Here is a 16,295-nt window from a genome sequence, read left to right as displayed (position 1 = left end):
AATATTACATCTTATAAATGCAGTACCTTTCAGGGATTTTCAAGCCCTTATCAATAGACAATACAGCTTTTAAAAGTAAGTGAATTATAACTATTAACTAACCTTACACAGGTAAACTATTTTAAGGCAGATCTGGGGAATGACTTATGAAAGTGCTGATTGGAAAAATCAATCACCAAAGCTGTGGTAGATTGTGTTCTAATCACAACAACAAGATTGCAGCCACAATGTAATACAGAACTTATCAGCTAATAAAACTGCAACATTATTAATGCCATTTCTCTCACTAAGTAAACAAGGAGAAACTAATATTAGTTACATTACCTAAAAAACAAGGTGATTCACTTAAATCCATGTAACAAACTACATCTGCACAGCAAGCAACAGAACAGTCAGGGAATAGAAAATGCAAGTTCCATAGAATGTGTCAGATACTGCAGTAAACTGATATACAACACAAATGTAGTCATACACAAGTGATAATGCATGTGCAGTACATAAAGTCATTTCAGATACTTATTACCATCCAAAAGAACTCCTGCACATGTACATAAAAATCAGATTATATTCTGCCGTTAATTAACAAAGGCAAGAGTTCTTAAAATAATGCCACTGTCAAAAAAATAAATAAATAACACTACTAAGACTCTAGGAATCACTCCAGTGGCTCTACTTGATAGAGACACTGGGAACTAACGTCGGGTGGCATGATGCCAGGGCACTTATATTGGCTAGGCTTGTAAAGGCTTCAGGGCCATTAGCCTAGTACACACCTATGAACGTATATGTTGAACAGTAAAGCAACCATTGCTTAGCATTTTTAGTTTTACTGGTAAAAGGATCAGAATCAAATATAAATTATAATAAATTGTATTTCTTGATCTTATTAGAAGAATGATCATTTCAGGCACACATCAGACTAAGTGAAGTTATTTTGCGTTAACATCTGGACTGTAAATGGCAAAATGAATAACTGTGATAGGGGCTTAGAGCAGATCCACCCAAACACTGCTGCCCATGGCCGCTCACCTTGAGACCACTGGAGGACAATCCCCAAGAGGTAGATCCAGATGGTAATATGCCCCTTTTTCAACAAATATAAACACAACAATTGCATGACTGTGACATTAACACAAAGCACCATTTATCTGCCTATAAAGAGAATACTATCACTGCAATAAAAAAGATTTTATTTAAATGAACTAAACCTGAGATTTATTCTTCAAAAAGAACTTTGCTAGAAGTTGATAGCCATACTTTGGATTTTCAAGTCTTACAGATTGCAGCAAGACAGAATCCAGATCACTAACCCAAGAGGCTGAGCATGTCTTTCCCTTTTTGGCTTGGTTATCTACCTCCAGCAACACAGAGGGTGAGTACAGGCTGGCCAGGAACACCACAACTGGGAGGCACTTTCGAGAGATTTTGAAATTTGGTAAAGTGATACCATCTTGAATACATTCTAAACAACATATGAGAAACCTTTCATAAAAGTGAAGGGGATATTACCTTCTTGGAGTGCAGTCCCAATGAATCTTTAGCAGAGAGTACCAATTCCACAACTATATAATTTACCATTGTTTTTGTACTGATGACAAGTTTTCTGATATCTACAGATGGAATATTTGAAAATGATGAAGCTTGAAATGTTGCTGTGTTTGAAGGATGGAAGATGAAAATCACATGGGAATATGTGACTTTGCATGAACATGTAGAATACTTAGTAGTTTAAGATATTAAAACTTACCAGTAGGCATGTTAGTTGAAATTAATATTAAGATATGCAGTTAACTTCTATACTCTAGAATGAAAGTGAATGGTTTGAATGGTTTGTGAAACTAATGATAGTCTAAGTATGACTGCAGGTGATATTTCTGAGGTCTTGAAAGAAGCACCTAGGGATAGTTTGAGGATACCATTCCTAGACAACCTACAGAAAAATGCTAATTGGGCTACTTAAAGAAGATGTGTGAAACAAAGGGAAAGCAAAGTTACTTTCAGTAGGAGGGACTTGAGAGGACAAAGAAGTGTTAATGGAGAAGAGTTTAAAAAGAAGTAAGATACTGGTTACAAATAAGGATCTGAGCGGTAGTGATGACTTTGTTGGAGATAAAAGAGAACTTTCACCTGTGAGAGGACAGACGAATGTGATAAGAAAATTAAAATGGGTATTGATGATAAACAGTTCATATTAAATATCTGCACCAAGGTTACCAAATATTGACAGGTGTAGTTTAATTTTAGGTTCATAGGTAGGTACTAGGCTATCTGCCCGAGGGCATTTTTAAGCCTAGCCAGAGTGTGTCAGCTTTCGCCGCCCCATTGATTAATTAATGAGCCTCTGTCAAGAAGAGCCAATGAAGTGATCCCAGGGGTGTATTTTCTGTTACCCATCCACTCGTCAAGGTTTCTCTTGAAGAATGTTAGTGAGGGGCTCTGCCTAATGTAGTTAGGAATTTTGTTCCAAAGCATGGGGAGTCTCTGTGACAGGAATCTATCCCTCCAGTATGTTCTATTTATTGTTGTGGTGAGGTTTAGCTCAATAGAGCGAGTGGCTCACAGTGACTTGGATTTCTTTAGGAGGAGCATGTCCATCAATTCTGAGTTGGACATGGCTTTGTAAGTCAGGCAGAGATCACCTCTGAGTAAGCGATATGCCACTGAGTACAGCCGGAGTTTTTCCAATCGGGCTACATAGGACATATGTTTGAGGCCAGTAATCCTCTTAGTGAGGTACTTTTGTGGACTTTCCAGCTGTTAGAAGTGTCTTGTGAGGTACATCCCAAATGGGGCATTGTACTCTATGATGGGTCGGATGAGTGACAAGTAGAGGGGCACTATAACCTCTTTATTTCTAGATGTGAAACCTTTAGCAATTAGATGGGCTACATAGAAGGATTTCCTAACTACTTTGGCAATATGATTGGCAAAGGAGAGACTACTATCTACCTGGCTACCCAGATCTCTTATTACCTTTTCTGTATTAAGGGAGCTGCCACCTATGTGGTAATTCATGGGTGTTTTGTTTTTCCCAAACAGGATGACTATGCATTTGTTGGCATTTAGCTTGAGAGCATGACTTTGACACCAGGTGCCCGTCTCAGTAAGGCCCTTTTGGAGAATGTCCATGTCAGCCGGAGAGACAATTATGGCTCCCAGTTTGCAGTCATCTGTGAACTTGGTTAGCCATAGTCCTCCTATGTTTGCCTGTACTTTTGAGAAATATATGCCCAACAGTAGGGGTTCCAGGACCGAGCCTTGTGGGACACCACTTTTGACTGGTTTAGAGTTGGACCTGGAGCCCTCTATTCTTACCGTGTGAGTTCTGTCTGTAAGCCAGTTGGCAACCCATCTCGTGATGTAGAGGTTTATGTTCAGGCTGGTGAGTTTTTCTATAATTCCCGAGTGGGAAATGGTGTCAAAAGCCTTGGCAAGATCAAGGTAGGCTGTGTGATCCACCTTCCCCTCATCTATGGCCTTGGTGACTGTCTCAAAGAAGTCAACCAGATTTAGTAGGCATGCTCTGCACTTAACAAAGCCGAACTGGGTCAGGCCAAGTGTTTGGAGGTTCCCAATGTCTTTATTAATGAGTTCCATGATGATGTGCTCCATAGCCTTGTAGACCAGGCTAGTCAGGCTTATGGGGTGATAGTTACCAGGTCAGTTGTGGCCCCTCCTTTGTGGAGCGGAATAACTGTTGCTGTGTGCCATTCTATGGGCACATAGCCTGTGGAGAGGCTGAGGTTGAACAGTGTGTTTAGGTGGGGGGTAAGTTTGTTCTGTAGTTCGTGCAAGACACAGCCTGGTACACCATCTGGCCCCACTGATGCTGTGCTTTTGGCTTTTGAAAGGGCTGTTTTCACCTGTGTGTCTGTGATTTTCAGGACACTACACTTTTCCGGTATTGTTGTGGGCCCTTTTGGGGGTGGGGGGTGAAGTTTGCAGTGAATCTATCTGCCAGGATGTTGGCAATATCAGTAGGTTCAGTATATCTTGTGCTATTTTGCACTAGCTCACAGCATATCTGCAAGTTGCCACTTAGATTCTTGACATAGCTAAAGAAGGCTTTGCGGTTATTTTTCGAATTCTTGGCTACTTTTCTTTCAAAGTTAGCCTTGGGTGATTTTATGAGGGACTGTAGTTTCTTACTGATACTGATCAGGGATGTCTTTCCTTCTTGGGATTTGCTTTTTTTTCTGAACTAGTTTCCTCCTTCTATTGTATAGCCTGTTTATGTCAGGGGTCCATCAGACTGGTTTCCTTCTCTTAGGGGAGTGAGTCTTGGTTTTGCTAGGGATGGCATGATCCATGCATCCTTGTAGGTGCTCATAGAGTGCATTTGTAAAGGTTCCTGCATCTTGGACACTGTTATCCTTTAGCATGGGTGCTGTGAAACTTATCACCTCTGTCTTGAGTAAGCTGAAGTTTGCTATAGAAAAGTTTTTCACTGTGGTTTCCTTGGTTGGGGGTGGTGGTATGGTGTGTCATCCAGAGTGATTAGTTTATGGTCTGATCTAACCATATTTGTACTTGTTCTGGAGTGACCTGAGTGCTTGTGTTATGTGGCAGATTCTGGCTCCTGACAGGCAGCTAACAGTAGCCTTCTCCTTGTCCAGCCTAGTGAGTGGGACGTCAGTATGCCTGACTATAGTGTCGCCTATTACTAGTGTGTTAGGTATGTTATTTCACCTTAAGGGCTGTGATTGTGCGGCACAGTGATTTTGTGTTTTATGTGTTGTCTGGTTTGTGATGGGAGGTGCAGGTTTTTTGGGTGTCTGCTTTGGAGGTCTCTAATGCTTCTGCAGATTTTTATTTAGAGCCTCCGAGTATGATTTTGTATATTTATGTGTATTTTTTTGCCAGTGCTGGTTTAGTATGTCTATGTGAGGCTGGAGGTGTGGTGCAAGTGTTAACCTTCTCCTCATGACTGCCTGTTCCAGTCTTGGGTGGAGAGAGCTTAGCCTCCAGTTTAGCTATATAATTGCATCTCTCACATATGTTAATGTTTTGTGGTAGGAGGAGAGGGTTGTGTGTGTACATGAGGCAGTTGTAACATTGCCTCAGGATACCCAGGTTCACGAGCTGGACTGAAGAGTATACCTGAAATTGCCCTTTGGTCATGCCTGAATAGTAGGGTGAGCTGCTTAGTCGCTTGGTTGGTGAGGGGTGCATAATGAGCCTTGCCCTGCTGAGCAGTCAAGTGTCGCAGTATATGAGTGCTTGCTATTAGGTCTGAGCAAGTGCTGGACTGTAGGATGCTTTTTAAGTGCTTAGGTTGAGAGTTAGACTACTTTCAAGGGAAAAACTGAAGAGGAGACTTGGTGGAGCCAGGAATAATTTAGCCCTAGCTAACGGGCACTGCCAAACACAGTTTTTAGAGCAGGGAAATGAAAGAGATAGAAATTAGCCCAAAATGGCCTATAAACTACTAACTTCTCGGCTGGAACCACTCCAGGGACAGATGGCTGCTCAAAGCTTCCTCTCTCACAGGTGAACAGAGAAACCTCCTTCTATCCAAGTAAGGTATGGGCAACTCAGAAATTTGTAACATAGCCCTGAATTCAGCGCTAGCCTGAAAACTGGACTATACTAGCTTAGAAATGTAGGAAACAAGGAAACATTTTTTTTTTGAAAAGATAAGGCAAAAACAGTAAAAAAATACACTTAAAAGAGCTTTAAATGAGTAGAAACAGTAAAAAATACACACAAAACAGCTTTAGATGACTACAAGCAATCAGAAAAGGCTTTTAAACAAGTTACTCAATTAACCAGTAAAAAAATCTCAAAACTGAGCCCTGTTCCTGTAGTCTTCAATGAGACAAGTTCTAAATGCACACTCCTGCCACTGGGTTGCAGGGGAAACTTCTCCAAAAAAGCAGGCCTGGATTAGTGCTCAGGTTATACAAACAAAGCTAGATTCAGCAGTCCTGAATCTAGTTTATGTGACAGCAAACAAGGCACACCAATTTCAGTAAAAACAGTTCAAATATGCAGGCACTATAAGCCTTTAACCAGAAATTCCCAGCTTAGAAGGGCAGATTCCATTCTCTCCTCTCACAAGAGTGCAGACCACAAACCTTCTTAATGTAAAATGACTTGCCTGAAGCCCAAGTACTTAAACCAGAACTAATACACTTTTAGAATAACAGACACTGAGCCTTCAATCAGCAGTTCCCAACTTAGAAGGATGTAAGCTACCTGTCCTGCCACAACAGTACAGAACACAAACCTTCTTAATGTAGAACAACTGGTCTGAAGCCCAAGTGCTTAAACCAAAAGGCTTAGAATGATAGCTACACTTTAATCAGGTTACTACCAAGCAGTAATAAATACAATTGAATACTTTTAAGAAGGCCTGGATTAGTGCTCAAGTTATACAAACAAAGCTAGATTCAGCAGGCCTGGATTTAGTCTATGCTACAGCAAGCAAGGCGCACCAATTTCAGTAAGAAACAGTTCAAATATGCAGGCACTATAAGCCTTTAACCAGAAATTCCCAGCTCAGAAGGGCAGAGTCCAGCCTCTCCTCCCACAAGAGTGCAGACCACAAACCTTCTTAATGTAAAATAGCTGGCCTGAAGCCCAAGTGCTTAAACCAGAACTAATACACTTTTAGAATAACAGACACTGAGCCTTCAATCAGCAGTTCCCAACTTAGAAGGATGTAAGCTATCTGTCCTGCCACAACAGTGCAGACTACAAACCTTCTTAATATAAAACAACTGGTCTAAAGCCCAAGTTCTTAAACCAAAAGGCTTAGAATGATAGTTACACCAAGCAGCAACAACTACAACTGAATACTTTTAAGATGATGCAAAAGCAAAATAAAGTAATAAAGTAGGAAGAAACACAAATACATTAAAATCAGATGAACAAAGTGCATTTTTATGTGTTTTATGGACAACAGTCAAATAAAGGCTATCTCACTTGTCTTTAAAGGAATAATTTGTATTTGATTATATGAATTCCTTCAGTCATCATTTATTATAGGTTCCTAGAGACAGAGCCACATTCTTGTGTAACTATTCTAGCATAAGATTGCTTACTCAGGAATAGTGAATGGAGGAAACGTCTTCAGAGTGAAATGAAAAATAATTATTAAAATTGCACTACATTACAATGTTATTTGTCAGGGGAGAAGATGCAACCATGTGTGTGCAGCTTTTAATCAACAATTTTTTTTTCTAGTTCTATATTTTCTGTATTGCACGGATAAAAATCAAATTGGTTTAGTGGGTGCTCTGAGGGCATTTCTTTTGAAGATTTTCATTAAAACAAAAAAACAAAAAGCTTTGTAAAACATTACATAGGTTGGAATGGAGATGACAAAAAACAACTGTATAAAAGGTCACCTTGCGAAATATTAGTCAGTGCATATAACACAAAAGCTGCAAACAGACATTTAAAAAAAGCTATATGTAATTGGTGGGAATAATAACTTTTTATCATAATGGCTACACTATCTATACTATTTTGGAGTGTGAATGACCTCACAGGTATAAACAAAAAGGTAAGAATATTGAATTATATTAAGAAATACTGAGTGAAAGCAGTAGTTCTACAAGATACACATTTAGAAAGAAGTGAGTATGTGAATTTGATAAGGAAAGGATTTCAGTATGGATATTCAGCAGAATATCATAATCAAAGGAAAAAGGGGTACTTAAGTAATTTCTAGAGTAGCTCCATTAGTGACAGAAGAGGGAAAAGTGGTAGCAAGGGGCTACTGGCAAGGGAGATGGATTATGCTGGCATGCATTTATATTCCACCTAAAACACCTGTTGTGGAGTGTACAAACATTTTGGGACAAATAATCAGTTTTCAGCAGGGAATACTACTCATAGATGGAGAATGGAACTTTTTTGCAACAGTGAGTATGTATCTGAGAGACCTAGAAGGGAAAATATAATAAAAGATTGTATATTTCTGAAGAAATGTATGAAAATATTTGGTGTGGAAGCTGTGAATATGGTACTAGGAACTCGGAGAGAATTTGTATATTTTTCCCCAAGGTACAATAACTGGGATAGACAAGACAGAAATTATATTTCACGGGAACATGTACATTTAACTGAAAGCTTCAATACATATCCAATGACTATTTCAGATCATGTGTCGATAAGTTGGATAAAAATGCAGGTTAATGAATTAAATGTGAGACACTTGTGATTCCCCATTTACCTGTTAAAAAGAGAGGAATGTGTAGTGAAAATTATTCAAGACTTATTAGGGAAGATAGACATTTCTTCAGAAGTTATAGTAGTAAGTGGGATAAAATGAAAGTGGAATTTAAAAATATGGTAGAAATAAAAGAAAAAGAGACATGGTTAAGAAGTTTTGCAGAATAAGATGACATTCACAGAACAAGAAGAGGCACAACTGCAGGGTGCTAAGGAGAAATTAAGGGAGTATACAGATAATATACATGAGATTAGAAAGATTGTTGTTAAGCAACTGTATTTTTGATAATAACTACAATTCACAAACATGTTTAGCACAAAAACTTACGCAACAGAAAATAGAAAGGGTTGTTGCCAAGCTTAGGGAACCTATAACAAAATAAATAAATAAATAAATAACCAGAGATCCTGTAGTGGTATTATATGGTATCAGTGATAGTTTAGAAATTTTATGAAAATGTATATAAAGCAGGGAACTGTGGTGATCAAGAAAGAGCACAAATGGAAATATTTTATAAGACTTAAGTATATCAAGTTTAGAGGTAGATGAGGCTCAACAATTAACAGTTAAGATTGGAGGAGATTTGATAAAAATGGTAACATGCAATCAATCTGCAGGAAAGTCTCCAGGAATATATGGCATTCCTGTGGAAGTTTGAAAACTAGGAGTGAAGAAAGTGATAATGATCTGGAAATTTTAACAGTATTTTACAAGAATGGGAAGCATCAACTTCCTAGAAAAAAGCTCTGGTGGCTATAATATCTAAAAATGGTAGACTGAGCTCCATATAGGTCCACTTCAATTTTAAACAATGATTATAAAGTATTTTTGTCTATAATAGCTAGAAGAATGACAAAGTTGTTGCCAAAATGGATAGATATGAATCAATGTACTTTTGTGACAACAATAATAGAACAATGATGATCCAGAGGGAAACAGAGTATAAGAAAATACCACTGTTGTTAGTGGGTCTTGATGCAGAAAAAAAACATTCTACAGAGTAAGATGGGATTTTATGAGTAGGCAACAGAAGCATTTGCATTTCTTTTTACAATAATAAGATTAATTAGGAGGATACATGAGGGATCAGAGGCAAAAATTAAAGTGGGTGGGCGCCTCTCTTATAAGTTGTGCCTGAACAGAGGAACCAGACAGGGGTGTCCTCTTTCCTCTTTCCTCTTTTTTATTTGCTTCATATTCGAGCCATTGCCAAAAAAGTAAGGGACTCAGAAACTCAAGGATATAATTGGTATGGTAATCAAGAAAAGTTGGCTTTACTGGTAGAAGGTATTATTGCGTACCTGATAGAACCACAAAAGGGATTCTAAGTGTTGTGAAGCATTTTGAGACAGTGTCAAGTCTTTTCAAGATATAAAATTAATGAAGATAAAACAAAGGCTATAGCTGTGAACTATGTACCTACACATGAATTGGTATAGCCAGCAATAGCTGTAGTATGGTGACATAAAATGAAGTATTTATGACTATTGATTAAAAAGGATTCTGTTATGGCAGCTAAGGATATGTGGGAAGAGACTAAATAAAAAGATAATACAAAAAGATGAGAAAACAGAAGTTCTTGTTTATTGCTATGAATAGCAAGATACAAGCAGTGAAAATATTTATAGCCCTTTACGTTTTATATATAAGTCCAGCATATTTTTATCAACCAGTTGTGGATGATAATTAATAAAGAGTTGAGGGAATTTATCTGGAAGGGGAATATGGCAAGTGTCAAGAGGGATAAGTTGATCCTTTCAACAGAACCAGTTGTTTTAGGTTTGTCTGATTTGAATGGATGTTTTAGAGCTACACAGTTAAGTCTTGTGTACAGAACACAAGCAGAAATGTATAATTCAAAGTGGAAAAGGATGATGAAATGCAGGAATCAAGCAATAAGTTGAAAGTGGGATTTTGGATGACAATCCTTAAGGAGAACAACAATAGCCCTGTAAAATATTATAGTCATAAAGTAGTAGAAAGTACCCTAAGGATTAAGCCAACATGAGAATGAAGAAAGGACATTTTGCTGATAGGGATGATTGCAATTAGGGGTACCAAGAATAGGCAAGAGGGGGCTAGAATTTAAAGGAAAACCTGGCAAAGGGACCAATGTATTGGTAGCAAATAACTAGTGAGTAAAACACAATAGAATGGGAAGAGGCCAATAAGGCTACAGACTGCATTCCATATCAGGGATTGATATCAGAGCATAGGCAAAGAGAAATGGAAAGAGGAATCCCAAAGTAAAGACCTACTGTGGTAGAGATGTTAGTTGAATGTAGAACAGAAGCTGCTGCTAAAAAAGGAATAATTAGTAAAGTATATAAAATATTGCACAGTAACTTTAGGAATCAACCAGAGGAGGTTAGAAAAGATAAGAAAGAGAGAATGGATAAGCAAGTGTGCAACAAAGTCTAGAAGATTTAGGATTTGTACTTGGAAGTGCTTGCATAGGTATTTTTATACCCTAAGCATATTCCAAAGAATTTTCCTCAGGTAGATGACATATGTTGGAAGTGTGCTGGGGAAGAAAGTTGTAACTGCAAATATATGTTTTGGGAGTGTAATTAGTTGGCAGACTTCAAAAATTCCCTACAAAGTACTCTGTCAGAAATGTTGGATGAGCAAATGGGTGTAACTAAGAAATGATTTTTGAGCTGGGATACAGGATCTGAATTGTCTAGACATAATAAGGCTTTGCTCAGTTTAATTCTGGTGGCTGCCAAAAAAGACGTTACTAAAAAACTGAAATCAAAGTTTAAACCAACTTGAAGTACTGAATGTTGTAACAGAGATAAAAGAACTGGAAGTGGAATCTTTAGAAAAGGGTTGGAATAAATTACATAAAAAAATGAAATAGTAATTGTGGTAACAGTACATGCACAATATTGTTTTGGAGGACAAGTGAGATTTAAGGGAAGGCAAGAACTGAGAAATTTATGTAATGTTGGCCTGATGATATTTATACAAAAACATATGTGATGTATAATGTTTGTAAATAGAAAATGTTATTATGACTGGCTTTCTTTTATATAAATATATGTTTGCTTATGTCTTAAATGAGAATTCAGTTAAAGGTAATAGAAAAGAAAAAAAATGGTAGGCATAATCAGCTCTCATCAATAAATATTTGTAGGTGGGGACTGGGACTTGATCTGCACTAGTGTTGATATGCCAAGGTGACCTAGAAGGGAAAACATGACAAAAAGGAGCAGATTCCTGAAGAAATGTTTGAAAATATTTGGTATAGAAGATATGAATTCAGTAGCAGGAACTCATATTATTCCCTAAGGTACAATAGTTGGTCTAGACTGAATAGAAATTATATTTCCTAGTAGCATTTGCAAGTTTCCACAAACATACAATAACTATTTCAGATCATGCACAGACAACAACTACAATAATAAATATAGAGCAATGAAGTAAAAATGAGACAATGGTGCTTTTTTACTTATCTTTTAAACAGAGAGGAATTTAAGGAATGGGTAGTGGAAACTGACAGTTATTACAGAATATGGCAATTTCTACAGAAGAGATAACTAGTGAGTGGGATAAAATGAAGACAGAGTTTAAAAACAGGGTAGAAATAAAAAGGAAGAGATATGGTTAAAAAGCAATAGATATTATTTAGAGGGGCCGACAAAGGTTAAAGCATTGCAGAATAGGGGGACTCTCCCAGAACATGAAGAGGAGTAATTGCATAGTGCTAAAGAGAAAATAAGAGAGTATTTAAATAACATGCATGAGTTTAGAAAGGTAATCATTTGAAATGTCGTGACCTGACAGACCGAGTCTCAAAATATGGAGACTGAATGGTCTAAAGATCTTTGTTACATATAAGAAGTCCAACATGCCATTTTTGGGAATATTCCATATTTCCCATGGTATGTCAGTCTTTGAGTTGGTATTTATAAGTTTGATGGGGTTTTAAGGACGAGTGACTTTTGAAATTCACTCTTTTCCCGTCTTTCTGGTCTTTTAATTTACAACTTTTCAGCAATCCGCATGTTGAGTGTCAACATTTCAATACGGAGCCATTTAGAAAGATTGCTAAGTACCTATTTTTGATAACTCCACAGCACAACAGTTTTTAGTTCAATGACTTAGGCAATAGAAAGTAGAAAGGTTTATTGCCAAACTTAGGGAGCCTATGACAAGAAATAAAAAGATAATTCCCTATAGAGGTATTAGAGATATTTCTGAAACTTATAAAAAATTGTATAAAGCAGATGGATGTAATAATCAAGAAAAAAACACAATTGGAAGTATTTCTAGAATACTTAATTATGTCATGGTTAGGGGAAGATGAGGCTCAAAAACTGATAGTTAAGACAGGAAGAGATGAGGTAAAAATTGTGATATATAATCAGTCAACAGGGAAGTGTCCAGGAACAGATGATATCCCTGAGGAATTTTAGAAGTTAGGAGGGAAGAAAGTGATAAAGATTTATAATGTTTTAAGAGTATTTTAAAAGGAAGGGACACACCATCTCATAAGAAAGTTTTTGTGGGTGTATTACCCAAATAGGGTAAAGGCCCATCGGAAACAGCTTCAGAAAGACCAATTTCAATTTTAAATCATGATTATAAAATGTTTATGGTCATACTAGCAATGAGAATGGCAAAGATATTGCCAGAATTGATAGATATGGCTCAATGTGGTTTTGTGGTTGAGAAAAAAAAAACATTTGACGACATCAAGAGAATGATGATGATCCAGATGGAAATATGTAAGAAAATGCAACTGTTGTTGGTGGCTCTTAGTATAGAGAAAGCATTTGACGGAGTAAGTTGGGATTTTATGAGTAGGGCAGTGGAAGCATTTGGATTCCCTGATACAATAGTAATGAAAATTGGGAGGAAACGTGAAGGGTCAGGGGTAAGAGTTAAAGAGGGAACATTCATTTCTGATAAGCTCTATTTGAACAGAAGAACCAGGCAAGTGTACCCTCTTTCCCCTTTCTGATCTGCTTTATATTTAGAGCTATTGGCAAAGAAAATAAGCAGCAAATATTCTAAGAACTAATTGGCGTGTTAATCAGGTAATGTTGTATTTATTTGCAGATGATTTTATTTTATACTTGATAAATCCAGAGAAAGGACATGTTATTATTGTGGAACATTTTGAGACAATTTCAAGTCTTTTCAATATATAAAATGAATGAAGCTACAACAAAGGATATACATTATACATGTAATGTATACTGCATGAAAAATATCCAGCAATACTCACATGTATGGATTTAGGATAAGATCTATTTAGGTGTATGAATTAAAATGATTCTGTTATGTCAGCTAAGGATTAAAAGGTAATACAAAAAAAAAACAACAAATTGGAAGCTCCTGTTTATGGATATGGATAGTAAGATACAAGCAGTGAAATTGTTTTAGTCACTTTACTTTCATATACAGGTCAGGCATACTTTCATCAACTAGTGGAGAAGTTGTAGACAATAATTGCGAAAGAAGGAATTTATTTGTGAGGGGGAGAGAATGAGTATTATGTGGGATAAGTTGATCATCCCCACAGAACAAGGTGGTTTAAGATTACCTATTTTGTATGGATATTTTAGAGCTATGCAGTTAAGGGTCATATCCATAACTCAAACAGAATGTTATAAATCAAACTGGCAAGAGATGATGATGAAGTGGGGGTGGGGGTACGTTCAAAAAATAAACAGTGAGTGGTATTTTGGATGTGGATCCTTAAGGAGAATAACAACTGTAAAGAACATTACAGTCATAACGTTACAGAAAGTACTCCAAGACTTAAGTCAACACAGGAATGGAGAAAGGAGATTTTGTCCAAAGGGATGACTGCAAGTAGAGGTACAGAAAATAGGCAAGAGGGGGCTGGAATTTACAGGAGAAAAGTGGTAAGGTACCAAGGTATTGGGAGCACATAACTAGAGACAGAAAGGTAATATTATGGGGTGAGGCTAAGCAGAAATGTGGACTAGGTTAGACAATACCTTCCTACCAAGGATTGATATCACAACATAGGAAAACAGAAAAAGGATAGGGAGTTCTAAGTTACAGATCTGGTCTGAGGAGAAAGGAAGTCTGAATGAGGAGGACTAAGCTAGAATCACTGGGGCTGCAAATCAGGAAAAAGCACACATGCCAAAGAAGCTGAAATATTAAGGTGGAGAGAAGCAGTGGTGTGACCAGTAATTCTGCAGTAGCCGATGCAGTTAAAGGTGACGGAGATGGAAGAACCTGAGATGAGTGGTAGTGAACAGACTGAGTGACAGTCGAAGGAAAGATGACATAAGAGCAAACGCAAAAGTAGTTCCAATTGCAGAAAAAGTCAAAGCAAACACATTACAGTGGTATGGGCACATGCAGGAAAGCGGAAGACACATTGATAAAGAAGATTTTGGAGAAACAGGAAGATAGCAAGAGAAAACAAAGATGACCAGAAAAGGGATGGATGAATTCATGACTGTCAGAGAAAGGCAGGAGAGTCACAATGAATTGAGAGAGGTGGTGAGAGTTGACACAACACCCCAACACCATGTAGAGAAATGTGAACACGTGTATTGATGATGATGATGGTGCTGTGGGATGAAAGCAGTGCACAAAATAAGCATTTCGGAGCTTTTTTGAATTGACTGAATTTTTCATGCTAAGCAAAAGGATGTTTATAATACATTTTTATACAAAATGCACACTCATTGCAGTATCTGATCTGGTATTACATTTTACATTACTGCATGTGTTTTTAGCATATTGAGGTTGTGTTTTAAGCAGTGATCTGTTACAAATTTGACATGGAATTCCTAAATATATAGAAACATACCTGGTAAGCCAGGAACTCCTAGACTTCCTGGAGGTCCACGGGGGCCTGCTACACCCGAATCTCCGAGACTGCCAGGATCACCTGGTTCACCTGGGACACCTTTGTCTCCTAAAATATACACAGAAAATATAAAATGAATGTAACACTTTTATTTGCCTTTTAATGATTGTCCTACTTCTTGCTGCACAGATGCTTGTCTGGAATTTAAAAACTCAGAGTGAAACATTTCTTACTGTAGCAATATTTATTTACAGAACAGAATAGAGTTTCTACCAGTGCTAGTGAATACTTTCTTTTTATTATTAAATTGTACCACAGGGTTATAAGATTTTTTTAAATTAATACTACTGTTGCTTTATCAGTTTTAATCAACATTTAAAGGAAAGATGAACTATATATTTCTAGTAAAGAAGCATTGGCTATTTTGTTTAAACTGACATGGCTGACATAATGAGACAGTTCTGAAAAAAAAAATATCAGGACATTGTGTCTCAGAGATACCAGGTGAGGCTTCATAATAATAATAATGTATACTGCCAAATATAATTTTTCTAATACTTATGCTTAGGTTTGATTTCAGTCATCCATCCATCCATCTCCCCAACCATCCATACATTTTCAGTATCTGCTATATCCAACTCAGGATCAAAGGAGGGCAGAGAATATTCCAGCAAGTAATGGGCACAAAGCAGGCTGTAAAAGTTTGATGACATTTCCATAACAACCATTTCATGATGTCATTCTGAACAAAGTGTAACCTTGACAGAATGAAGTTCAGAGGTCAAACAGAAGAAAGTAATTAGAACTCTGCAAGATTGGGATGAGGGAACTTGAAAAGCATAGTTGGATCTCCTGGGTTAAGCTCTCTCCAAACGTGTCAGGTCATGCATAATCATGGCATTAACTAACCAGCCTTGAGTTGCATGTTTAATCAGCCTGGGAGCTGATCAATCAACCAGTCAGTCAATCAGTCATAACATTAAAGTTGCCTCTTATTATGACTGCCCTATCTTAGGAGTTTAAGGTAATGATAGCATTAATGAATAAGGTAAAAATATTTAATCACCACCATTTGGGACATACACAGTATCCAAAATGCAAGTGCCAAGAGAAGTGTACATTTTTTTCAGAACCCAGTGTCCATCCTTGTCATATGTCTGACCTACAACCACCAAGTATGAGGTTTAACTAATTCTGCATAGTACGTTTGGAAAAACTGTCTGCTTATTTATTTTCATCCAAGAAAAAATAAAGAACAAGCAGTAAAGATGAGTTTTAGACATTTTTGTTTCATGAATGAATATAACA

At 37.2% G+C, this 16,295-nt stretch overlaps 1 protein-coding gene across 1 annotated transcript in view; it reads right to left on the bottom strand.

Moving 5' to 3' along the window:
- Positions 1 to 16,295, bottom strand: part of LOC122801189 (collagen alpha-4(IV) chain-like) — a 1,621,248-nt gene that overhangs the window by 251,981 nt on the left and 1,352,972 nt on the right. Inside the window, exon 37 of the mRNA XM_044070748.1 lies at positions 14,988 to 15,095. Coding sequence (XP_043926683.1) covers positions 14,988 to 15,095 — 108 coding nt within the window. The remainder of the gene's footprint in view (positions 1 to 14,987; positions 15,096 to 16,295) is intronic.

Source organism: Protopterus annectens, chromosome 4.part1 (genome assembly GCF_019279795.1).
Source record: "Protopterus annectens isolate FY-2018-M chromosome 4.part1, PAN1.0, whole genome shotgun sequence".
Taxonomy (NCBI): domain Eukaryota; kingdom Metazoa; phylum Chordata; order Ceratodontiformes; family Protopteridae; genus Protopterus; species Protopterus annectens.
Note: the sequence above shows the minus strand (reverse complement) of the source record. Positions and strands in the feature narration are given on the sequence as shown.